This window comes from Scyliorhinus canicula, chromosome 4 (assembly GCF_902713615.1).
Source record: "Scyliorhinus canicula chromosome 4, sScyCan1.1, whole genome shotgun sequence".
NCBI lineage: Eukaryota > Metazoa > Chordata > Chondrichthyes > Carcharhiniformes > Scyliorhinidae > Scyliorhinus > Scyliorhinus canicula.
Genome location: NC_052149.1, coordinates 76,169,850 through 76,196,048, shown reverse-complemented (window position 1 = coordinate 76,196,048; position 26,199 = coordinate 76,169,850). Strand labels below are relative to the sequence as shown.

Here is a 26,199-nt window from a genome sequence, read left to right as displayed (position 1 = left end):
ATTGGACCATGTCCCAATCATTTGTATTGATTCTCTCCAATAAAGGGGTTGTTCCTCGATCGCCGGGCGGGCCCTAGGTAACCGTTGGCCTGCCTTTGTTTTAGTCTGCACTGGCGCCGGGGAGTCTGCCCTGGTACTGATTGCTTAAATGTTTCTCCTTTGTCCCCGGAGATAGCTCATTACTATGCTAATGGCTTGTAGTATCAGTTCTGTCTGGGATCTGCAAGTTCCAATCCACAGGAAATCAAAAGGGCACCCTTGGTCCTGGTAAACGTGTACACTCCCAACTGAGATGGCGCGGAATTCATGAGTAAAACCATGGCGGAATTCCCTGACATAGACACATGCTGACTCATCTTGGGGCGGGAATTTAACTGCGTACAGGACCCGTGGACAGATCAAATCCCAAGTCGGGGAAACAAAATCAAACATGGTAAAGAAATTGAATATTTTCTTGAAATAGATGGGGGCAGTAGACCCATGGAGATTCACACACCCGGGGAGCAGGAGTTTTCCTTCACCCAGTTACACTGGGTATATAGTAGCATCGACGTAGTGGGGAAAGTGGTGATTCCAAGGATAGTAGGAGTGGAGTACTCTGCAATTGTAATCTCCAACCATGCTCCACACTATGTGGATGTGAGGTTGGAGACCGGCCGGGCACAATGTCCCCCTACAGGCTGATAAGGAATTATGTGAACGGATATCACAGGCCATAGACGGGTTAGCAACAACCAGAATAGGGAGGTCTCCCCCTCCATGTCTGGGAGACAACAAAGGTGGTGATAAGAGGTGAAATTATTGCATACCAAGCGCACAAAGATAGGAAGGGGAGTGCAGCCAGGCAGCAGCTGGTCCATTCAGTACCCGAGTCCCCCCCCCCCCCCCCCCCCCCCCCCCGAGGAGGAGTCTGGGATGAAGCAGTTCCTCGATGGACTGGACATGCCGGTCTTCGGGGAAGATAAGAGACAGGGCCTGGAAGCACCATTAGAACTGGGGGAAGTTATGGAAAGTATCAACTCCATGTAGACAGGGAAGGCGCCAGGGACAAAAGATTCATGCCAGCACTGGCCCTACACCTGCGGGAGATATTTGCAGACTTACTAGTAAGGGGCACCTTGCCACTAAAACTAGCACGAGTCACAATATCGCTGATACCCAAAAAGAACAAAGATCCGATTGAGTGTGGGTCCTACAGACCCATTTCGCAACTCAATATAGACGCAAAGATTCTAGGTAAGGCCTTGGTGAGGCGACTGGAGAGCTGCGTGCCAGAGGTAATCATGGAGAACTAGACGGACTTTGTCAAGGGCAGGAAACTAACATCAAACCTCGGGCATTTGCTGAACGTGATAATGACCCCCTCCCGGGACAGAACACCAGAAATGGTAATCTCCCAGGACACAGAAAAGGCCTTCGACAGAGTCGAATGGAAGTACCTCATAGAGGTACTGGAGCAGTTTGGGTTCGGGCCAGGGTTCACCTCCTGGGTGAAACTACTGTACAGCACTTCCATGGCGAGCATTTGGACGAACAGCACCGGCTCTAAATCTGGCTGCATAGAGGCACGAGGCGGGGATGCCCACCACCCCCACTGCTGTTTGCTCTGGCAATTGAGCCATTTACGATCGCCCTCAGAACAGCAAAGGGATGGAAAGGTATTTGAAGTGGGGACAGGGATCATAGGGTTTCACTCTACGCAGATGACATGCTCCTCTATATCTAGAACCTCCAGACCAGCATATAAAGAACAATGAAACTCCTGAAGGAGTTTGGAGCTTTCTCGGGTTACAAGCTTAACCTGAGCAAGAGCGAGTTCTTCACAGTGAACCTGCAGGGTGGAGGGACAGCTGGAGAGACTGTCGTTCAAGCAAGCTGAGACCAAATTCCACTACCTGAGGATCCAAATAGCACATGACTGGAGATGGAACCGCAAATGGAACCTGATGGGTCTGGTGGAGGAAATCAAAAGGGATCTGCAAAGGTGGGGCCCACTCCCACTCTCCCTCGCAGGGAAAATACAGATGATCAAAATGACGTACTGCCCAGGTTCCTCATCCTGTTTAGATCCCTCCCAATCTACATCCTCAAGGTGATTTTCCAGACAGTCGACAAACTAATCATGGCGTTTCTGTCGGGGGTGGTGGTGGAGGGGGGTGAAATCCGAGGATCCAAAGGAAAAGAAGCGTGGGAGGCCTGGCCCTCCAGTACCTACAGTTCTATCACTGGGCAGCCACCACAGAAAGAGTACGGGGTGGGTGAAGGAATCGGGAGCAGAGTGGGTGACGATCATAGAATTTACAGTGCAGAAGGAGGCCATTCGGGCCATCGAGTCTGCACAGGCCCTTGAAAACGACACCCTACTTAAGCCCACGCCTCCACCCTGTCACCGTATCCCAGTAACCCCGCAGACACGGGGGTTTCCTCCGGATGCTCCGGTTTCCTCCCACAAGTCCTGAAACACGTGCTTGTTAGGTCATTTGGACATTCTGAATTCTCCCTCAGTGTATCCGAACAGGTGCCGGAGTGTGGCGACTCGGGGATTTGCACAGTAACTTCATTGCAATGTTAATGTAAGCCTACTTGTGACAATAATAAGGATTATTATTGTTATTATTATTTGTCACCGATCACTCATGACCTGGAGGGGGACTCGCAAAGGGTAATTGTCAAACTGTGGGAATGTTAAGTTGCAATGGTTTGAATGAGTTTCCTCCCCTTTGGAGTGGGAGACAGAGTTAAAGAGTATAATCTGAGTCTTTTTCTCAACACTTCTCATTCAGAAGCACAGCTGACACTGGTTTTAAATGATGAGAGAAATCAAGAAGATGGAGCAGTGCAAAGTTGGTATCGTTGAGTGAATTATACATTACTCGTAAATCTTTGCGTAATAAGTGATTTGCACATCCCTCTGGCACCCAAAGCCTCCTGTGCACTGGCATTTCTAGCTGGATGGCATGGCTCATACTCATCATCAGACTTGGTCCCACTCCAGTACACCTTCCCCTGCTAGCACCACCGCTCTCTGGAACACCAGATTGTGTAAAGCGCAGCAGGCACAACCACAAATGATCCATGATCCATATTGCAGTGTGCCACCTGAATGATCCAAACGTCTAAATCTCATTTTGAACATACCAATGTTCAGCTCGATGGTGGCCTTGGTGGAGGCCTGGCTCTTGTGCTGCATCTCCACCTCTGTATGCAGATGTCTGACTGAGGCCATTATCCACCCTTTGAGCAGGTATCAGAAGCTAGTCATCCAAAGAACATCCCTGGCACCTGGATGTGCCTAAGTTTGTAGAAACCATGATTGTTCCCAGGATTCCGTGCATACACCTTTTGTCTATAGTCACAAAATAAATTGGACTTTAATAAATGGAATCAATTTCTGCTGACAAAAGACCCCTGGCAGTCCAAATGGTTCAGGTTGCCACAAACAACCTATGAGCCCTTCCACTTTAGGGAATCCAACAATACTTGCAAAACCCCAAGCTCTTTTGTTTTGACTAGCTTTGTCTGCGTTGAACATGATTAATTCATGGATATGCCTGAAGATTGTATCTGTCAACCTTGATGCAGTGATGGGCTACTGATTGTGACATCCCACCATCTCGCTGCGGCCTGGATGGACCTAGATGCAAAAGAATTCAAAGCAACAGGCATAGCTTGGCTATCAAAACAATTGGAAACCATCTCCCAGCAAACATATCACACAGTGATATAACTATCTCCCTGGAAAGATGTAGGGTGCAATGTTATCCTTGACCAGTACAGCTTTTTGGCAGGATAATGTCTTCTGACTCTGGGTACCTGCTGCTGTTGTCTTTCTTGTGTAGACTCCTATGTAGCAAGCTCTCTCTGCCTGGACTGCAGTACACACCTGTTCCAGTACAGCTGCCTCCTCTGTCTCCTTCTCCTTTCCTTGTCAGTGGAGGAGGAACAGTTCCAGGTGATATATTAGAGTCCTCAAAGATCACTAATTCCCTGTCTGCAGGCCTCTTCTCTATTTATAAAAGGCTCAGAGAAATAAATATATTAATGACAAACACTTGCAAATGCTCCCACCCTACACTAGCAGACCCGCTACAAAAGTCAGTCAAAGTCCCTTTTGCAGCCCTTTCTATCCACTCTTACAATACTTTTTAAAAAAAATTTAGAGTACCCAATTTATTTTTTCCAATGAAGGGGCCACTTTAGCGTGGCCAATCCACATAACCTGCACATCTTTTGGTTGTGGGGGCGAAACCCACACAGACAGTGACCTAGAGCCGAGATCAAACCTTGGACCTCGGCGCCATGGGGCAGCAGTGCTAACCACTGCGCCACCGTGCTGCCCACTCTTGCAATACCTAGCCAAAAATTGATAGGCAGTACAAAATCTCAGCCAATTGCGTTCCTAATAACTGAATTGCTTGTTCGTTAGATTTTAAAAACTGGCTGGTGGGCTGCCAATTTCAGCACCCTCCTGACTTCTGTATTATTGCAGACTGGCTTGATGACATTAGGCTGGTTACCCAATGTCATCAAACCAGATTTTGCGTAACCATGCGGGGGCCAGCATGCTCAATGTGCGGCTGTAAAAGCCAGCTCTAGGTTTCTGCGTTATTTTGCACCTGTGCAGATTCCCAAAGTTGCTGTCAGATTTAATAGAGTAATGACGACGAATGGTAACAGTTGTGCCATCATTACCATTGCAAGATCTGGGTCATTGAAACAACTGAGTGGAGCTGCTAAGCACAAGAAACAAAAGGAGACTAGGGAGAAAATTGCAGAGTTGCCAACAATTGATGATTCATTTAAATTTGTTCATGAAGATCTCAGAAGGAAGCCAAAACCTCAGTCATACACAGCTCAGAATTTCAAAAAAATATCATCCAGTTGTTATTAGGCTAAGTTACATAGGGCGCCATCTTCCCAAAAGGGAACAAAGTTCCTGAACAAGCGTGTTTAGCCGTGTTTTTCCCAGCACTCACAGTGCTGAGAAGCACGTGGCTATTCAGCGCGACTCAATTTGAATAAGGAACCTAAACGGAGAATGCACAGCTGAGGCCGCACATAGCCCTGCTTTATACAATGTGGAGCTCTGCTCACTGGAACTCCCCGTTGTAGCGAGAGATCAGGACACCATTTTTAAATCTCCGAGGCCCACAACAAATCCCCAACCTCCCTCCAGCCAGAACGCTGTATCCGTCTCCAACACCCATGCCGGGCAACCCTGGCCCGATTGTGCATGTGTCAAAAAAATGTCAGCTTGGCACGTTGGCAGTGTCAACCTGGCAGTGCCACACCAAGCTGGCAGTGCCACCCAGGCACCTTGGCAGTGCCAAGGCACCACCCTACCCAAAAGACATGCAGCTGGGGGCCTCTGATCCCATTGGAGACCCCCACATGTGCTGATCTGATGGGGATCAGTACTAAATAGCACTCGCCCAAGAACCCCAAAACCTCAGGTACCTTGGGAATTTCCACATTAGAGTAAGGCTTACTGCCTCGCTCAAATATGCAGATTTGCAAAATACTGATCCCGCCCATTGTGGACGGGATTCCCTTTGCAACATCTCACAAGATTGCGTTGAATCTCACAAAGTTTTGCGAGCCGGATAGATCCTGGGAGTGGGGTCTCCCGGCTTCCACTGGCCACGCTGCGCCACAGTGAGCTGCTATTCCGGCGCAACATGGCTGGAAGATCGCGCCCAGAATGTTTTACCTCTCAATTTAACTTAATGATAACACAAATCAGGACGTATCCAATATCAACCAACTAAGTTTCTTTGTACTTTATCATAGCAAAAAATGAAAAAGACAGCTCTGACAATATAAATATTGATCTTTATCAATCTCCACATGTTGCTGGACCTCTACCCAGCCCCACTGCTCCATGCCGCGCCAAGCCGGTGTGGACTCTTTGTGCCCCTTACAAAAGATTCCTTTATTTTTCTCCTACCACCGATGTTAAGCTGACTAGAATAAAGGTATGTAAGAATAATGGGACATTATTACAAAACATTGGTTAGGCCATTGCCAAGGTACTTTGTGCAGTTTTACGAGTCCCATTATAGAAAGGCTATTGAAGTCACAGAGAACATACAGCACAGATTCACAAGATAATGCAAGGAGATAAAACTAGTTATGAAGAAAATTTGAAATAATAGAACTACTTCCATGTAGAGAAAACTAAGAGGATATTTAATTGAGATTTTGTTTCAAGATTATGAATTCTGCTGTCATTACGCTGTGTCTCTTCAAACCGACACGTGTGACCCTGAGTTAAACTTTGATTGCAGTCAAGTTTGGACATGTCAGCTACTCGCAACACCATTATCAGTGCCTCTGAGCTAACCACAAGGAGATGTACAACAGCAGCTTTACAACCCTTATAGGGCACCATTAAATATACCTTTATTTTACACTTCCATATTCTGCACAGAAAATTTTGACACAAAGAAAAACGAGCTGACACGCCAGGGTTTCATGGACTTGAACCTGATGGAAGCCAATGATCGGGAAGGTGATCCAAGAGACCTCTGGGTGACACTTGAATCAATGGGTTATAGCAAAACACTGGAAATGCATGAGGTATGTAGTTTCTAATGTTCATTTTGATTGATATCAGTGAGCCATTAATCATTATAAGAAGAAAAATGTGTAAATATGCAAACTTTCAAGATCCATATGTTTCCAGGTGCAAACATTCTATATTTTACTTGGATGAAGCTTAGGTATAATCTGCTCTTTAAATGTTATTGTAATTTAGTAGTGTAACTAGGTTTATTTAACACATCAGTGCACAAGTGAAAAAACTATATGCATAATATATTTAGGATTATGATATGCTTATGTTATATTTATAATTCAACGCTTACATTTACTGGCACTAGCAGTGGCAGACCTACAAGCACAGAGTTCCACTCACAGCTCTTGTTAGAACATAGAGAACATAGAACAGTACACCACAGTACAGGCCCTATGCCCCACAATGTTGTGCCGACCATTTCTCCTAATCTAAGATCAACCTAACCCACATCCTTCAATTTACCGCTGTCCATTGCGTTGCTTAAATGTCCCTAATGACTCTGACTCCACCAGCTCTGCTGGCAGTGCATTCCACGCACCCACCACTCTCTGTGTAAAGAATTTGGGCGGGATTCTCCCCACCCAGTGGGGTGGGGTGTCCCGGCGTATTGGAGTGGCGTCAACCACTCCGGCGTCGGGCCTCCCCAAAGGTGCTGAATTCTCCGCACCTTTAGGGGCCAAGCCCTCACATTGAGGGGCTAGGCTCGCGCCGGAGTGGTTGCCGTTCCGCCAGCCGGCGCGAACGGCCTTTGGCGCCACACCAACCGGGGCCGAAAGGCCTTCGCCAGCTGGCGGAAGTCCGAGCATGTGCCGGAGCGTCAGCAGCTGCGAACGTCATACCGGCACATGTGCAGGGGAGTGGGTCTCTTGGGGCAGAAGAAAAAGAGTGCCCCCACAGCGCAGGCCCACCCGCTGATCGGTGGGCCCCGATCGCAGGCCAGGCCACCGTGGGGGCATCCCCGAGGTCAGATCTCCCGCGCCGCCAATCCCGCCGGTACCAGAGGTGGTTTAAACCACGCCGGTTGGAAAGGCCTGTCAGTGGCGGGACTTCGGGCCATCGCTGGCCGGAGAATCGCCGCGGGGGGCCCGCCAACCTGCGCGGTGCGATTCCCGCCGCGGCCGAATCTCGGGGGGGCGGAGAATTCCGCTCCAGATCTCTGACATCTCCCCTAATCATTCCTCTAATAATCTTAAAATTATGTCCCCTCATGACAGCCATTTCCACCCTGGGGAAAAGTCTCTGGTTATGCACTCTATCCATGCCTCTCATCACCTTGTACACCTGTATCAAGTCACCTCTCTTCCTTCTTCGCTCCAGTGAAAAAAGCCCTAGCTCCCTCAACCTTTCTTCATAAGACATGCCCTCCAGTCCAGGCAGCATCCTGGTAAATCTCCTCTGCACCCTCTCCAAAACATCCACATCCTATAATGAGTCGACCAGAACTGGACACAATATTCCAAGTGTGGTCTAACCAGGGTTTTATAAAACTGCAGCAAAACCTCGTGGCTCTTAAACGCAATCCCCCTGTTAATGAAAGCCAACACACCATTCGCCTTCTTAACACCCCTATCAACCTGGGTGGCAACTTTGAGGGATCTATGTACGTGGCCCCCAAGATCCCTCTGTTCCTCCACACTTCCAAGAATCCTGCCTTTAACCCTGTATTCAGCATTCAAATTCGACCTTCCAAAATGAATCACTTCACATTTATCAAGGTTGGACTCCATCTGCCACTTCTCAGCCCAGCTCTGCATCCTGTCAATGTCCTGTTGTAACCTGCAATAACCCTCGACACTATCTACAGCTCCACCAACCTTTGTGTCATCGGCAAACTTACTAACCCACCCTTCCACTTCCTCATCTGAGTAATTTCTAAAAAGCACAAAGAGTAGAGGTCCCAGAACAGATCCCTGCGGGACACCACTGGTCACCAACCGTTCTTTAGCTTGTTTCAGTTGAGAGTTCCACTCTCAGTTCTTGTTCTTTAGCTTGTTTCAGTTTTTGTTTCAAGAGTTTTCAGAATATTTTGCAGAAAAGGCACTATACAGATACAAACTGTTGAATCTTGACATCTATGTAGAGAAATGGAGTTCCTCATTAAAATATGCATTCTCTTTGTGTATATAGGCATGCCCTTTTGTAATTAATATCTATGCAGAGAACAGCAAACTTAAGCTGACACCAGTTAGTCTGGAAATGGGTGGAGGCCATCTCAATTCAGCTATCTGCAAATATGTCATAAGAAAAGGAGAAGCAAAAGCCATGAAGGATTACAACAATCTGGTGATTCACATCTACAAGACTGAAACACAAATCACTTCGGTCATTGAAAATAAAGTATGCATTGTTATCATTTGTTTTATTTGATTAATTTATAGTTTGTTTCTTTATAGTTTGTAGCATCCATAGATTGTGTTAGTGTTCAATATAAATTTAAATAATATAAGCTGTAATTCACTTTTTGTCAGTGAACACAATTCCAAGCCCTGTCTTTCCCAAGGATCATAATCGGGGTGTTTCTTACATATTGAAGCGGAGTGAACATATCCTGATTTTAGTCATGTCAATGGCGAACATTGGAGCAGTTCCTTCACTTGTTCCTGGCATGTCTTGATAGGCTCACTTATTGATGGCAATCTCCTTAAGAAGCAAATTAGCTTATTTTAAAATTCAAAACAGGGTGTCAACTTATAAATTTGACAACAAAACCCTTATTCCCCACAGTAGATCATACACAAAGCCCACATATCAAAAACCCTAAATCAACCATGCCCACCCTATCCACTAAGATATAAACTACACCAAACAAAACAACCCTGGACTCCCAACCCGCTCCTCCTCCCGCTTAGCAACTACGGTGATTAATTCCTTAAAGTAGGTAATGAATGGCTGCCATCTCTGGAAGAACCCTTCAATCGACCCCCTGACAGTGTACTTGACTTTCCAGGTACAAGAATTTAATTGGGTCCCTCAACCATACTGAGCTGCTGGGCAGAGAAGAGGACCTCCACCCCAGTAGAACCCACATCCAGGCAATCAGCGAGGCAAAGGCAAGAACATCTGCCTTCACTCCCCTCTGCAGCCCCAGCGAGTCCGACACCCCAAAAATGGCCACCAAAGGACAAGGCTCCAGTTCAATATTCAGAATTGCCGACACAGTTTTGAAGGAGACCCAAAAGCTTATCAGTTTGGGGCAAGAGCAGAACGTGTGTGTGTGATTGGTCAGCCCCCCGGAACACCGCTCGCACCGGCTTCAACCTCCGGAAAAACAACATTCATCCTAGTTCTGGTCAGGTGTGCCCAGCGCACCATCGTAAGCTGGAGTGGACCAAGCCGCGCACACAAAGACGTAGCATTCACCCTGAAAAGGGCCTCCTTCCACACCTGATCATCTACTCTTGGACCCAGCTCCCTCCTCCAATTCACCTTCACTCCACCTGCCAAGTCCGAGTCCTCAGACACAATTTGCCCATAAATACCAGACGTTCTACTCTTTTCCGACCCCGCCAGAAAAAGAATCCTTTACAGCAGACTCCCGCGGTGCCTCAGGGAATGTTAGGCAGGCCATCCACACAAAGTTCTTTACCTGGAATTACCTGAATGAATTTGTCCCTCCCAACTCAAACATAGCCGTCAATTCAGCCAAGCTGGCAAACCGTCAATCTGTAAAGGGATCCCTGAATCTCTCCAGCCCCTTCCCTTCCCACACACTGAACTTGCGTCTAATCTCGACGGCTCAAATAAATGATTTGCACAGATAGGGGCCAGCCTCGACCCAGCTGCAAGCTTAAAATGCTGCCTGAATTGTCCCCAAATCCTCAAATGAGCTACGACCACCGGGATCGAGAGTACCTATCCAGAGAAAACGGAAGCCAGGCCGTCACTAACGTACCCAGGCTAGGCTCCCTTCACGACCTCGCCTCTATCTGACCCCATACAGATTCAGGGTCACTCAACATCCCAACACCTTCTCAGCATTGGCCACCCAATAATAATAAAGCAAATTCAGCAGTGCTAGACCCTCCCAACTGCCTATCCCTTTGAAGAACAACTCTACGGATCCACGGAGTGTTCCCCACCCATATAAAGGATTAAATCAACCTATTGACAATGAGGGAAGAGTGATATTATCTACTTCGGGATGCGATGTGACTTGGAGATGACGGTGCTCCATGCACCTGCTGTCCTTGCCTTTCCAGCTGGTATAGATTACAAGTTTGGGAAGTCCTGCCAAAAAAAGCCTTCACTTGCTGCAGTACATCCTGTACGTGGACATACTGCAAGCATGGCATGCCTGTGGTGGAGCCGAGTGAATGTTTAATCTAGTTCATAACATGTAGATGAAGCAGGCTAGATTTTTCTGCAGTTTGCCCAGCTTCTCAAGAGCTGTTGTACCTGCACTCATAGAGACAAATTAAGTATATTCTATCATATTCCTTAAGTGGTTAGCACTGTTGCTTCACAGCTCGAGGGTCCCAGGTTCGATTCCCGGCTTGGGTCACTGTCTGTGCGGAGTCTGCACATTCTCCCCGTGTCTGAGTGGGTTTCCTCCGGGTGCTCCGGTTTCCTCCCACAAGTCCCGAAAGACGTGCTGTTAGGTAATTTGGACATTCTGAATTCTTCCTCTGTGTACCCGAGCAGATGCTGGAGTGTGGCAACTAGGGGTTTTCACAGTAACTTCATTCCAGTGTTAGTGTAAGCCTACTTGTGACAATAATAAAGATTATTATTATTATTACTTGTGACTTGTAGTTGGTGCTGAGGCTTACTCAACCTCTGACCTGCAGATGCAGCCACAGCATTAATTTGGCTGGTCCACAGTTATCCTTAGGATGTCAATGGTGGATGATTCAAATGTGATAGTGTTATTGAATGGCAAAAGAAGGTGGCTATGCTCTCCCTTGTTGGAGATGGTCATTGCCTGACTCTTGTGTGGTTCAAATGTTACTTGCTTTTTCTCCGCCCAAACCTGCATGTTGTTGAAAATGGAGCTGAATACTGTGCGATCATGAGAAAACAGTGCCATTTCTGACCTGATGGAGGAAAGGCCATTGATGAAACTGCTGAATATAGTTGAGTCTAGGACGATGCCCTCAGGAACTAAGAAATGCGCTGAGGCTGAGATCATTGCTTGGTGCCAAATAAGATTCCAGCCGCTGGAGAGTTTTCTCCCTAATCTCTATTGACTTGTGCCCCCTTGTGCCAAACACAGTAGAATATTGACACTTGCACCACGCATATGGAATTCTACTCTTATATCTGTATTTGGACCAAGGTTGTAATGAGATCTGGAGCCATGTGTCCCACTGTTACAAATACCAGTTTTCTGACAATTAGAATCTCTCCATGTTTAAAAATAAATTGCTGAATGCACTGGCCACAGCCAGCAAAGGTTATGGGCCCTGACAGCATCCTGTTGTAGTGTTATTATTGTGCAAGTTTTGGTAACCTTATGTTATTTTTTACAGTCTGAAACAAGAGTGATTGTTCATGTCAACAATGAACAGAGTAAGAACTGTGTCAGCAGTCGGGGACTAAGTATTTTTGCAGTGGAAGTAGCACCAAGGACAACTACAGTAAGTTGAAATGTGCATTTCTTTACTACAACCCAGTGATTATGTTATTCAGTGAGTAATCCAGAGACCAGGACTAATGATCTGGAGATATGAGCTTAAATTTAAGGAATTTAAATTCATTTTATGAGATATATTTGGAAGACAAAACTAGTACCAGTGATGGTGACCATGAAACTACCAGGTTAGTGTAAAAACACAAGAGGTTCACTGATGTCCTTTAGGGAAGGAAAGCTGCCATCCTTACATAGCCTAGCCCATATGTGACATCAGAACCCCAAATTTGGTTGATTTTTATCTGCCCTCTGAAATAGCCTTGAATGCTGCTCAGTTAGATTCAAGATTCCCACTCACCACCAACTTCACAAGGGCAGCTAGGATGGATAATATATGCTGGTCTTGTCGGCAACATTTACATCTTGTGAATGAATGAAAACGGTTAGTGGTAACATTGTAATACACCAAATCTGCAACTCCTTTGTAACATACCATGGCATGAATCTATCATGACATTTGTATCAGCAAATAAGTCTCAGCAAACTGAATAATTTACTCATCTCCCGTACCAGCCTCCCCGGACAGGCGCCGGAATGTGGCGACTAGGGGCTTTTCACAGTAACTTAATTGAAGCCTACTCGTGACAAGCAATTTTCATTTCATTTCATTTCATACGTACACAGCTTGAATTTTGTTGAGACGGCAGTGACTCTAACTGGGGACGTGAAATCTTGGCGCAAACTCTTGTCGGCCATTTCCAGGAGCCCTGACATGATGCTGTGTCCATCAAGACTAAATTCTCATTTATTTAGCATTTTAAACACCCAGGGGATGTCTCATTAGCACTTTGAAGTACGTTTTGAAGTGTAGTCACTACTGTAATTAAGGAACTTCCATCCGGCAATTAATTGCCTGGCATAGAGGCTCCCACCCCACTTAAGGGTGGAGATTCCATCTCCAGCAGCTGCTGAGCATTCAGCAGGCTGGTACCACTTCAGTCTCAGCAATGCCACCGAAAGTGATCATCTTTATTGTTAAAAAGAAAACTATTTTTAGTGATGGTACACCTAACAACTACAATAACCTATACTTCACTTCAGGGCAACCGGCTCTTTGCAGATGAGCACGGCCTTTGTCCGGATCTTGCGTGGCTGGGTGGAAGAAGTGGATCTGTTTCTGCTGGGCTCATTTGTCTGGTAGCGATCGTTGGTCTTGAACTTGCCCGTCTGGTCATTATGCTGCACTTGGGTTGGCATAGGAATGGCCCATTTCCCCAGAACAAAAGAACTGTACTCAGGGAACCGATACAGATGCAGACTAATCGGCGCCACTCCCTTTACTAAGAAAGCCCAAACAGCCAAGGTCAATGACCGCTCAGGACACGCCCAGCCATTAAGGTACCCACCCCTTTATTGGCCAAAATCGAAGGCAGTGATCGAAGCCTGTCGAATTATTGGGTCCAAAGCTAAGGACCGCCCCAAAGAACGCAAAATCTCAGAGGGATAAAAAGAGACACAGCCATATGTTTGGTCTCTCTTGGATCCGGCCTATGCCAACCCAAGTGCAGCATATCAATTACGAGTGGCGTACCACAAGGATCTGTTCTGGGGCCGTTGCTGTTTGTCATTTTTATAAATGACCTAGAGGAGGGCGCAGAAGGATGGGTGAGTAAATTTGCAGACAACATTAAAGTCGGTGGAGTTGTAGACAGTGCGGAAGGATGTTGCAGGTTACAGAGGGACATAGATAAGCTGCAGAGCTGGGCTGAGAGGTGGCAAATGGAGTTTAATGTGGAGAAGTGTGAGGTGATTCACTTTGGAAAGAATAACAGAAATGCGGAATATTTGGCTAATGGTAAAATTCTTGGTAGTGTGGATGAGCAGAGGGATCTCGGTGTCCATGTACATAGATCCCTGAAAGTTGCCACCCAGGTTGATAGGGTTGTGAAGAAGGCCTATGGTGTGTTGGCCTTTATTGGTAGAGGGATTGAGTTCCGGAGCCATGAGGTCATGTTGCAGTTGTACAAAACTCTAGTACGGCCGCATTTGGAGTATTGCGTACAGTTCTGGTCGCCTCATTATAGGAAGGACGTGGAAACTTTGGAACGGGTGCAGAGGAGATTTACCACGATGTTGCCTGGTATGGAGGGAAAATCTTATGAGGAAAGGCTGATGGACTTGAGGTTGTTTTCGTTAGAGAGAAGAAGGTTAAGAGGTGACTTAATAGAGGCATACAAAATGATCAGAGGGTTAGATAGGGTGGACAGCGAGAGCCTTCTCCCGCGGATGGAGGTGGCTAGCACGAGGGGACATAGCCTTAAATTGAGGGGTAATAGATATAGGACAGAGGTCAGAGGTGGGTTTTTTACGCAAAGAGTGGTGAGGCCGTGGAATACCCTACCTGCAACAGTAGTGAACACGCCAACATTGAGGGCATTTAAAAATTTATTGGATAAGCATATGGATGATAAGGGCATAGTGTAGGTTAGATGGCCTTTAGATTTTTTCCATGTCGGTGCAACATCGAGGGCCGAAGGGCCTGTACTGCGCTGTATCGTTCTATGTTCTATAACGACCAGACTGACAAGTTCAAGACCAACGATCGCTACCAGACAGATGAGCCAGCAGAAACTGAGCCACTTCTTCCACTCAGCACGCAAGATACGGACAAAGGCCTTGTTCATCTGCAAAGAGCCGGTTGCCCTGAAATGAAGTATAGGTTATTGTAGTTGTTAAGTGTAATTTAACTTGTAGTGTTTTACGTTGCATGTCAAAGTAATCCTTGATGTGGAGATGCCACGTTGGACTGGGGTGAGCACAGTAAGACGTCTTACAACACCAGGTTAAAGTGCAACATGTTTGTTTCAAACACTAGCTTTCGGAGCACTGCTCCTTCCTCAGGTGAATGAAGGAGCAGTGCTCCGAAAGCTAGTGTTTGAAACAAACATATTGGACTTTATCCTGGTGTTGTAAAGTAATCCTTGTGTGTCAGTAAACTACCTTTGAACTTGAACTGACTAACTGGTTGTTTGGTCTTTGATCGCTATCCGGTAAAGCCTTGTGGTGGTATCATTTTATACCTGCCCACTCTGAAAAGCAATATTATCATTAATAACTGCCATATCTAGTTAACTTGGCAACATTATTGGTGCTGATTGGCAACACCTCCCCCACCCCTCTTGGGTCATCTGTTCCCTGTTCCGAGTTTCTCTTTGAAACATTGCTCACCTTTGTTATGCCATTAACACATTTTAATCTCTTTATATGCGACTATCAGCACCCTTCTTAGCCTTAATCACCCCATTTACATTCTTTTTCTCTTTCAGTTGACGTCAGCTTTGTCAATCTCCACCTGTCGGTGGCCCTCTCTCCAGTCCGCTGCTCCACGCCCCCGACGGTATAAATCTGACCCTATTTCCAGTTCTCTCCAGCTCCGCTGCTCCACGCCCCCAACAGGATAAATCTGACCCTATTTCCAGTTCTCTCCAGCTCCCCTGCTCCACGCCCCCAACAGTATAAATCTGACCCTATTTCCAGTTCTCTCCAGCTCCGCTGCTCCACGCCCCCAACAGTATAAATCTGACCCTATTTCCAGTTCTCTCCAGCTCCGCTGCTCCACGCCCCCAACAGTATAAATCTGACCCTATTTCCAGTTTTCTCCAGCTCCCCTGCTCCACGCCCCCAACAGTATAAATCTGACCCTATTTCCAGTTCTCTCCAGCTTTGGCAGAAGTATTACAGTTTATCGAGCCTGCTCCACCTTTCCGTTGGATCATGGCTGATCATCCAACTTCACTTACCTGCACTATCTCCATAACCCCTTAATGTCATTAGTCTTTCGAAATCTATCAATTTCTGTCTTAAATATTTTCACCCATCTTCCATAGCCCTCGGATAGAGAATTACAAAGATGCATCACCCTCTGAGTGAAGAAATTCCTCCTCATCAAAGTCTTAAGTGGCCTCCCCCTTATTCAGAGAACTATGTCCCCTGGTTCTAGACTCACCAGCGAGAGCAAACAGCCTAACTACATCCACCCTGTCATGTCCTTTTGAGAGGTTTGTTAGTTTCAATGAGATCACCTCATTTTTTGAAGCTCAAGAGAATACAGATCCAGTTTCCTTAATCTCTCCACATAAATCAATGCCACCGTCCCATGGATTAGTCTGGTGAACCTCTGTTGCACTGCCACAATGGCAAGTATATCCTTTCTTCGGAGACCAAGACTACTGTACAGTAGGTGTGGTGTCACCCAGGCTCTGCACAATTGTAGCATGACAACTTTATTCCTGTACTCAAATCCCCTTGCGGTAAAGGCCAACACAAATTGCCTTCGCTATTGATGTTGCACCTGCATGCTAGCTTTTAGACTCATGCTAGATTCAGAACAAGGGCACCCAGGTCACTTTGGATATCAACACTTCCCAATCACTCACTATTATTTCTATTTTTCCTACCAATTTAGTTCAAATTCACACTTATTCACATTATATTCCATCTGCCATGTTCTTGCCTACTCACTTAGCTATCCAAGTCAACTTGAAGCCTCCCTGCATCCTCCTCACAACTTACATCCCCACCTACTTTTGTGTAATTAGCAAATTTGCAAATATTATAATTGAGCCCAGAAGTGGACTCATACTTTTGCAGCCCCGCGTTCTCCCTTTTTGCGGGTGCCCGCTTCAGCCCCACCACCTGGTGACATGGCAGTCCGCCTCCTATGACATCGAGCCCGGTCCACAATGACGTTGAGCCCCGTCCGAATGACATTGATTGCCAAGCCTCTTCGCACCTACACACTGCTGCTCTGCTCACCTCTCAATGGGTGGCTGAGCTTCGAACCTTGACGCTTGACGACTGTCTGTGCTCCTGGCTGCTGCTGCTGCTGGCTATCTGGCCTGGTGGCCTCTGTTCTTTCTGGCTGGTTGCCTGCCTTCCTCAACCCTGGCCTGGAGGTCAAGTCACCCGGCTGCTTCCCTCAATAGCAGTTGGCCAGCGCCTCCTCCTCACTTCGCTGAAGGCTTCGCAGGCTTGCACCCCAGTGTTAGGTCGACAACATCACTTTTGTTTCAGGCTGCCCGCCAGACCCAGTGCCAGAAAGCTGGCTGCTGCAGAAACTTCACCATTTCAGGAGATCCGTGTCTGAACTGCTCTAAGTCTCCACAATCTCTCAATGTGTGGCAAACTGTTTACCCGCCCTAAAGGGGTGTCCACTAATCAGAGGCCAATGTTGTTTTCTATTTCCTGCTGATAGGCTCATCAGCAAATTTAGAGCGACTAAGGCTCTGATTGGTGACTCCACCTCAACAGTCACCTTTCCATATGGCTCCCCAACCTCCAATGGCCAGGGCCCCAGGCTTTAGCGCTGTGTGTTACATTGAAGTGGTCAGCACGGTAGCACAGTGGCTAGCACTGTTGCTTCACAGTGCCAGGGACCCGGATTCGATTTCCCGCTTGGGTCACTGACTGTGCGGAGTCTGCACGTTCTCCCCGTGTCTGCGTAGCTTTCCTCCGGGTGCTCCTGTTCACCCCCACAAATCCCTAAAAACCCACTTGTTAGGTGAATTGGACATTCTGAATTCTCCCTCTGTGTACCCGAACAAGCGCCGGAATGTGGCGACTAGGGGCTTTTCACAGAAACTTCATTGCAGTGTTAATGTAAGCCTACTTGTGACACTAATAAAGATCATTATTGTTAGTATTAAGTCTGCCTCTGAGTGAGCCCCACACCCAAATCATTAATATAGATTGTGAACAGCACTGATCTCTGCATGACCCTACTCGTAACAGCCTGCCATTAAGAATAACCTGATTACTCATATTTTCTGTATTATAATAATAATCTTTATTGTCACAAGTAGACTTACATTGCAGTGAAACTACTGAATTTGTTGTAATGAAGCCCCTAGTCGCCACATTCCGGAGCCTGTTCAACTACACAGGGAGAATTCAGAATGCCCAAATTACTAACAGCACGTCTTTCAGGACTAGTGGAAGGAAACCGGAACACCCGGAGGAAACCCATGCAGAACGGGGAGAATGTGCAGACTCCGCACAGACAGTGACCCAGCGGCGAATCGAACCTGGGACCCTGGCGCTGCGAAGCCACAGTGCTAACCACTGTGCTACCGTGCTGCCCACCGTCCGTTAACCAATTCTTAATCTATATCAGTGTATTGCTCCCAGTGCTACGTGCTCTAATTTGTGTTTACTAACCTCCTTTGTGGGACTGGACTTTCTCAAAAGCCTTTTGAAAATCCAAATACACCACATCCACAGGCTCTCCTTTATATATGCTACAAATAACATCCTCAAAAAACTCCAACAGGTTTGTTAAACATGATTTTCCTTTCATAAGTCCATGTTGACCATGCCCAATTTTACCATTACTTTTTAAGGGTCCAGTTATAACATTTTAAAACTATAATTTTAAAATTTTCCGTACTATTGATGCAAAACTAACAAGTCTCTGGTTCTCTGTTCTCCCTCGCTTCTTAAATAGTGGGTTACATTTGCCATTTTCTAGTCTGCAGGAACCTTTCCAAAATCTCCAGAATTTTGAAAGATAATCACCAATATATCCACGATCTGTACAGCCACCTCCTTCAGCATTCTACGATGCAGCTCATTTGGTCCAGGGGTTTATCAAACTTCAATCCAGTCAACTTTTCAAGTATTACCTCCTTACTAATATTAATTTCTTCCAATGCCTCCGTTCCACAAGTCCCTTAGTTGTCTAGTATTTCTGGGTGATTTTCTGTATCCTTTTCTATGAAGAGAGGCACAAAACAACTGTTTAGTTCCTCCACCATTTCTCTGTTCTCCAGATAAAATGCTCCTGTCTCCCACCTGTACTGGGCCCTCATTTGTCAGATTCATTTGCATACCTAAAGAAACTTGTACAGTCGACCATTATGTTTCTCACTAGCTTGCATTCATGTTCTCTTTTTTCTTTATCAGTTTCTTAGTCACCCTTTGCTGGCATAAATCTAATCTGATCTTTGGTGAGTGATTTGTGCATGAGTGGCATTGGCTGTAAACTGATTTGGAATGTTCTGAGGTTGTGAAAGGTATTATATATAAATTTACAATGGCCAGCACAAACCCTGTCCTTACTGAATATCCACATGCACATGGAATGCAATTTAACCAAAACATTTCTGGTGTGAATTTGGACATGTTTAGCGGGGTATTTCTCTACGGCCGCAGTTGCAAGATTGTGGCCCGTATTTAACGGTGCTTAGTGCCAGAAATGGCTCAGTCTGTGATGACCACGGCTGAGGCCCAGTTGCTAAGGGACATGTCCCAGAAGCAGGCACTGGAGAGCATGGTCCAGTCACTGAGGAGCATCGCCGAGGGCGTTGACACCATGGTACAGACATAGAACATAGAACAGTACAGCACAGAACAGGCCCTTTGGCCCTCAATGTTGTGCCGAGCCATGATCACCCTACCCAAACCCACGTATCCACCCTATACCCGTAACCCAACAACCCCCCCCCTTAACCTTACTTTTTATTAGCACACTACGGGCAATTTAGCATGGCCAATCCACCTAACCCGCACATCTTTGGACTGTGGGAGGAAACCGGAGCACCCGGAGGAAACCCACGCACACAGGGGGAGGACGTGCAGACTCCACACAGACAGTGATCCAGCCGGGAATCGAACCTGGGACCCTGGAGCTGTGAAGCATTTATGCTAACCACCATGCTACCCTGCTGCCCTAATGGGGAGCCACCAGGACAGGAAAAGCTGGATGACCCGGAGGCCTCTGGAGCTCACTCCAGCTGCCCCTCCGCCCATGGAGACCCCAGGGCCCTGCAGGCACCGCCAGGAAGGTGGAAGCGCTGGAGACCAGCCGGGGCCTGCCACCAAGGAAACAATAGTGGTCTCCAGTACTTCCGAATCCGGCCCTCCTGACAGTGGCGCATCTCAAGGACAGTGCCAGAACAGGGTGGCAGTACGATGACAATGACACTGGTAAGTCAACCGGGCGCCCCTGGCTCCAGGCCCTCCAAGGGCATCAAAGGCCACAGGGTGCGGAAAGCAGCAGGTTGCCTCCACCTTCCATGTGCATTTTGGGAACTCACGAGATATAGCAGTAGACCACAAAAGATCAAGGAGAGGATCAATGATTGGGCATGGGGGTGGAGGGTACTATTTGTAACTAGGAGGAATGGAAATATCAAATGTTCACAAGATTTCTGCAGACCCCGATCAGAGGATGTGTGAGCACACTGTCATTAGAAGGACGGAGTCAGACTTTGACATAAACAGCCAAGCACCAGAGCTAATCTCACTGAGTTATCATCACTCTCCTGCCTTGTATATTGACAGCTGACAGTGCCGACACAGGCCCATCATCCTAGGATGATGTGACACAAACCTTTGGAGGGTGGAACAAAGTAGTTGAGGAGGGGAGGGGGGTGGGGTGAGAGGGTTGGGGAATTGTGGTGGGGGTGGTGAGGAAGGAGAGAAAGAGGTGGGAAGGAGGTAAATGGGTGAGGATAAGAGCCTCCCTGGTCCTCTGGGCATGCCGGACCCTGGCCACCGTCTGTTCTTCCGGCTCCTCATGCGGGTCCTCCCCGGGCTCACCATTATAGAGTTCATAGAACATACAGTGCAGAAGGAGGCCATTCGGCCCATTGAGTCTGCACTGATCCACTTAAGCGCTCACTTCCACCCTATCCACGTAACCCAATAACCCCTCCTAACCTTTTGGTCACTAATGGCAATTTAGCATGTCCAATCTACCTAACCTGCATGTCTTTAGACTGTGGGAGGAAACCGGAGCACCCGGAGGAAACCCACGCAGATACGGGGAGAATGTGCAGACTCCGCACAGACAGTGACCCAGCGGGGAATCGAACCTGGGACCCTGGCACTGTGAATCCCAGTGCTATCCACTTGTGCTACCGTGCTGCCCTAATCTACATCCTGCATCCCCTCTGGGTTGTCCTCTTTCTCCTCCTCCTCCAGCATGTCGACCTATTGCCGTGCCAGGTTCTGGAGGGCACAGCAGACCATCACAAAGCTGGACACCCTTTGTGCACCACCAGAGGGGTCCAGGCATTGGAACCACATTTTGAACAATCCAATGCACCACTCAATGACAGCATGGGTGGCAGCATGGGTTATCAGGTCTCTGCCTCGGTCTCCGTCCTTCGCACTGGCGGCATTAGCCAAGGCCTCAGGGGTGTATCCCTTATCCCCCAGGATCCAATCCACCTTCCTGGGGTTGTCCTCAAAGACGCCGGGGATCTCCGAGTGTCCCAGCATGCAGCTGTCGTGCACACTCCCTGGGAAGCGTGCACATACGTGTATGATCCGCAGGTGGTAGTTGCACAAGAATTGAACATTTAGGGAGTGGAACCCCTTCCTGTTAATAAAGAGTACTGCCTGAAGCCCTGGAGCGCGCAAAGCGATATGCGTACCATGTATTGCCCCCCTGGACCTGGGGCATCCTGGCGACGGCAGAGAATCCTGCAGTCCAGGCATTTTGGTAGGCCTGATCCAGCTCAAAAACTGATAAAAGTCTGATGCCTAGGCATACAGGGCATACATGACCCCGTGGATGAACTTGTAGGAAGTAGATTGGGAAATGTTGCACAAGTAGCCCCTCAAGCCTTGGAATGAACCGGTTGCATAGATGTTCAGGGCTGCGGTGACCTTCATGGCCACTGGGAGTAAGGATATGGCACAGGTGCCGCACTGTCTCTTTGTTGAGATGGAGTCTCCCACGACATATGCTGTCCGTCACCTCCTCGAAAGACCTGTACACCTTGGGCTGTTGCTGGGTCCTCCTCTGGGTTCCTCCTCAGCTTGATGGGCGGCCGGTCTTTAGGGTGTGCGGTGGCCTCCTGCACATGGGTGCCACCTCCAGCCTGCGTCGATGCTGCTGTCGCCATCTCCGGTGTCTGCCTGCTTCAGCTGCCACCAACACCGCGAGGGCAGCCTCTGCGGACCGGCAACACCAGCCATATTGTTATTTCTGTAAGGAATTGGAGAAGAAGGAGAGACTGACAATCAGTTAGGGCTTCCACCCCAGGACCCTCAAATCCCCCAAGCCTCCCTCACGCTTACATGTCCCGCCTTCTCTCAGAGTGCCATCTACCGAGCCAGTTGTGCTAGAAAACCTCACTCTGCACACTCGCCCCTGGTGACAGGAGGAGCCCCTGGACCCCAGACCCTTACAGGGAACATTAGAGAGAGCGTGCTCAGATGCCCTTCCTTGATCCATACACTTACCCTATGGTCGCGATGATCTCCTCAATGCTGAAGCCCAGCTCGAGTGTTTGATTGTTGGCTGCTGTCTCTGTGGTGCATTTGTTTTATAATAAATGTACCAAATTTCTACTTTCTGCTGCAAAATACTGCATTTGAGCTGTTTTAAGACTATCACTTACCCATCTTTCTGTAGTATTTTGAACTAAGTTATTTGGCCATGTAACTATGCAGAGGCCATGTGGGCCTAATAACAATATTTCACTTTGGTTTGCATACAATCTTTTTGTTTCTCTCTTATGTTGTGGAACCCATTATCAGTTCACATTAAGACAGGGCTCTAATGTCTGCCGTGCATCATCGTGTGCAGTATATAGTTGCTCAAGTCTTTTCTTGTGAAAGCTGTTTGAATAGTACCCAGGTAAGTATGAAAATCATCAAACTTTACATGGGTTAGGATTAACATGTGCCAGCTGCTTTTGCGAATTCTGGTTGGAACTTTGAAGAAATTCCAGTGATCAGCCAGTCACTGAAATATAAGCATCAAATTCAGAACCTGAAATATGGATAACTTAAATGTGCAAGCATATTGGTGTTGTACAGTTCTCCTCCTCACCATGTTGGGTGGGAGGGTGTGGTGGGTGTAGGGTTGACAAAAGGAGGAGACTGAACCATGTTATGGAATCATAGAATCCCTACAGTGCAGAAGGAGGCCATTGGGCTCATCGAGTGTGCACAAATCCTTTGAAAGACCACCCTACTTAGGTCCAATCCCCTGTCCTATTCCTGTAACCTCACCCAACTTTTGGACACTGAAGGGCAATATAGCATGACCAGTCACCTTGGTTGAGTAAACTTTATCAGGGATCTGAGCAAGAAATATCACGATAGACTACTTTTTATTTTCAAATTTACATTTTTTCCGTTGTATGTAGAACAGTTTTACCCAGTATGGTGTTGATTAGGTTTATGGAGGGAGGTGAATTTATCCCTGACCTTCCCTGTTTGTCTATTTTTATCACCATGTTGCCTGGTATGGAGGGAAGATCTTATGAGGAAAGGCTGAGGGACTTAAGGCTGTTTTCATTAGGGAGAAGAAGGTTAAGAGATGACTTAATTGAGGCATACAAGATGATCAGAGGATTAGATAGGGTGGACAGTGAGAGCCTTTTTCCTCGGATGGTGATGGCTAGCATGGGGGGGACATAGGTTTAAATTGAGGGGAGATAGATATAGGACAGATGTCAGAGGTAGGTTCTTTACTCAGAGAGTAGTAAGGGCGTTGAATGCCCTGCCTGCAACAGTAGTGGACTCGCCAACATTAAGGGCATTTAAATGGTCATTGGATAAACATATGGATGATAAGGGAATAGTGTAGATAGGCTTTAGAGTGGTTTCACAGGTTGTCGCAACATCGAGGGCCGAAGGGTCTGTACTGCGCTATAATGTTCTCTGCTGACGCTTCTAGAGTTCAGACAAACTGTTCAGGCTTCAGAATTTAATTGAAATGCGATGCCATAATCATCGTCTGAGACATGCACGTGTGCCCATGAGAATTCACTTGAGAATATTTTGTTTGTTAAACGATCAATAGTAACAAAGATTTGAAAATCAACTGTGTAACTCCATATTGGTATCAATTCAAGGCTCACTTTCACAAAAAAAAAACACTCACCCCTCGCATGTTCCTCAACAGAAACGGAGGTTAAACCTGAGAATCTGTTACCATATCCAGAACTTTGTAATAGAAATGATCTGTCCATCAATGTGTTAGTTGTTCCACACATCAGTGCCATTCTCCATCCAGGAGGCGCAACAGTGCAGGCCCTCCCACGCGGCCTAATCTCACCGAAACTAAATCCTGGCACCCACATATTCCACTGGCGCTCAGGGTGCAGTTGAACATCATGACTTCCAGCGTGTTTAACCTGCAGTGATGTGCCAATTACATGCATCATTCACCACCCCAACAACAAAAGCATCAGCAATCTGCAAAAGTATTTCTTCAACGGCATCATCAGGTGGCCCATTCAGATCAATGTCACACACCAGGTCCCGCAGTGTCTTCTTGCTTCAAACCCGATTGCCTTCTGGACTTGTATGTCCCCTGAGCCCGGTGTTCCAGGAGCTTGGAAAAAATTGTCCCTCTTCTGGCTACAGAAAATGAAAGAAACAGCAACAGCAGCCTCCAGGCAACTGCAGGAGCAAGCAGCAAACACAACCTTCAGTTGTGAAATTCTCTCACAACTAACAAGGCCAATTCCTCCTTAGCAATAGCTGTCAGCTGTGAAGCTAGAGGCTGCTCACAGTCAAAGGGAGTTAAAGTGACCTTCAGTATAGAACCAAGAGCAGAGCTGTGTCCTGGAAATGTTTGGTTAGGCAGCAGCTGCAGTTGCCCCTGTTATGGGTATCCACAATATTTAAAGATAGCTTGAAGGCCGCACGGACAAAAAGCCCCTCAATAACATCCCCCCCTGCTCGGCCCAGTGGCGACCCCAACCTGGAACGTGGAACGCTTCAGTCAGTGGGACAGTGGTATTTTCACTGGACTAGTAATCCAGAGACCCAGACTAATGCTACTAATTCCCCTGAGCAGCCATTACACCAGCTTCACATTTTAAAAAAGGAGTACTAAGCGACGCTTGCCTCTCGCTGGGGAGCCGGTTAATTCCCCGGAGCCCGTTGCATTCTCCTTCAGTCTCCCTACTGAGATGGAGATGAATGCCAATGATGGTTAATGATATGCATGTCATATCCGGAACTTGCCATCGGGAATGGGCCGATTAGATAGCAAATTGATTTGTGCTAAGCGCAAATCTAGATTTTGGCTTTCCCGGTATTTAATCGGGGTGCCCAGTTCCGCATTGGGCGCATTTCAGTGGTTCAATTGTGCCCATAGTGTCAGTCAAGATCACTGCATAGTAATCAGCAGTAAAAAGCTGGTTGACTTTCCCCTCCTTCACTCAGACACGTTGGCAATTGCGGTGTTCCAAACTATATCGTGACTGACATCAGCCAACTCATGAAAAGATTTAAATTGGAAGAGGAATTGGGGTGGAAATTAGCAACACTGATTTTGAGTATCCTCACCCCTCCCAATAAAATGGAAATATTAATTTTGATGTTTTCTTACCCTGTTATTTGTAGGTCTGTCAGCATGTGATGCCTGTCAATGAGAGGCTGGAATGGATTTACTGCTGCACAGAAAGTGTTGTGACCTGAAATGAAGCACAAGAAAAGAGATGCATTATTGAGCTGCATTATCTAGCATCTGGGAGGCAATGCTTCTGTGTCCAAAGTGTGAAGTTAAATTGACACTTTTGTATGTGTGCCGTCTAATGTATTTTTAATTGATCTCATTTATTTGCTGGCTAAGTGTTTTGTATAATTATGGTTCTATGCAGCATGGAATTTACATATCTAAAGGGAAATTTTTAATGCTGACTTTTGAAATTACACTACACAAGAAATGTTTTTTGGGAGGAGATTACTATAGTTTGATCTAATGTGGCATTATGTGTATTTGTGAAAGACACCCTAATTAAAACAACACAATTCTCACAAAAGATAAAATGAATTCTGTGGCCTAAAAGCATAGGCATTAGAGAGCAACATTGAAGCACATCTCATGACCAGATGGTCTCTAGGCCGTCCATCAATCCCATCCATCTGCTCCTGCTGAAGTGAATTCTGCCAGGCTTTTGGCCAGGCCACCAGATGTAGTGTCTCATGTTTGCACAATATTTACCATACTCCAACAAAACTGATATTCTGATATTTTCTGATGTTGCACAACAGGGCAGCACAGTAGCTTAGTAGTTAGCAC

At 46.9% G+C, this 26,199-nt stretch overlaps 1 protein-coding gene across 6 annotated transcripts in view; it reads left to right on the top strand.

The window, feature by feature from the left end:
• efcab7 (EF-hand calcium binding domain 7) overlaps positions 1 to 25,941 on the top strand; it is a 150,731-nt gene extending 124,790 nt beyond the window's left edge. For all 6 annotated transcript variants that reach the window (XM_038794488.1, XM_038794490.1, XM_038794487.1 and 3 more), the window contains 4 exons: positions 6,431 to 6,579; positions 8,705 to 8,914; positions 12,046 to 12,153; positions 25,521 to 25,941. In XM_038794488.1, coding sequence (XP_038650416.1) covers positions 6,431 to 6,579; positions 8,705 to 8,914; positions 12,046 to 12,153; positions 25,521 to 25,595 — 542 coding nt within the window. In that variant the 3' untranslated portion in view covers positions 25,596 to 25,941. The remainder of the gene's footprint in view (positions 1 to 6,430; positions 6,580 to 8,704; positions 8,915 to 12,045; positions 12,154 to 25,520) is intronic.
• Positions 25,942 to 26,199: the final 258 nt, after the last annotated feature.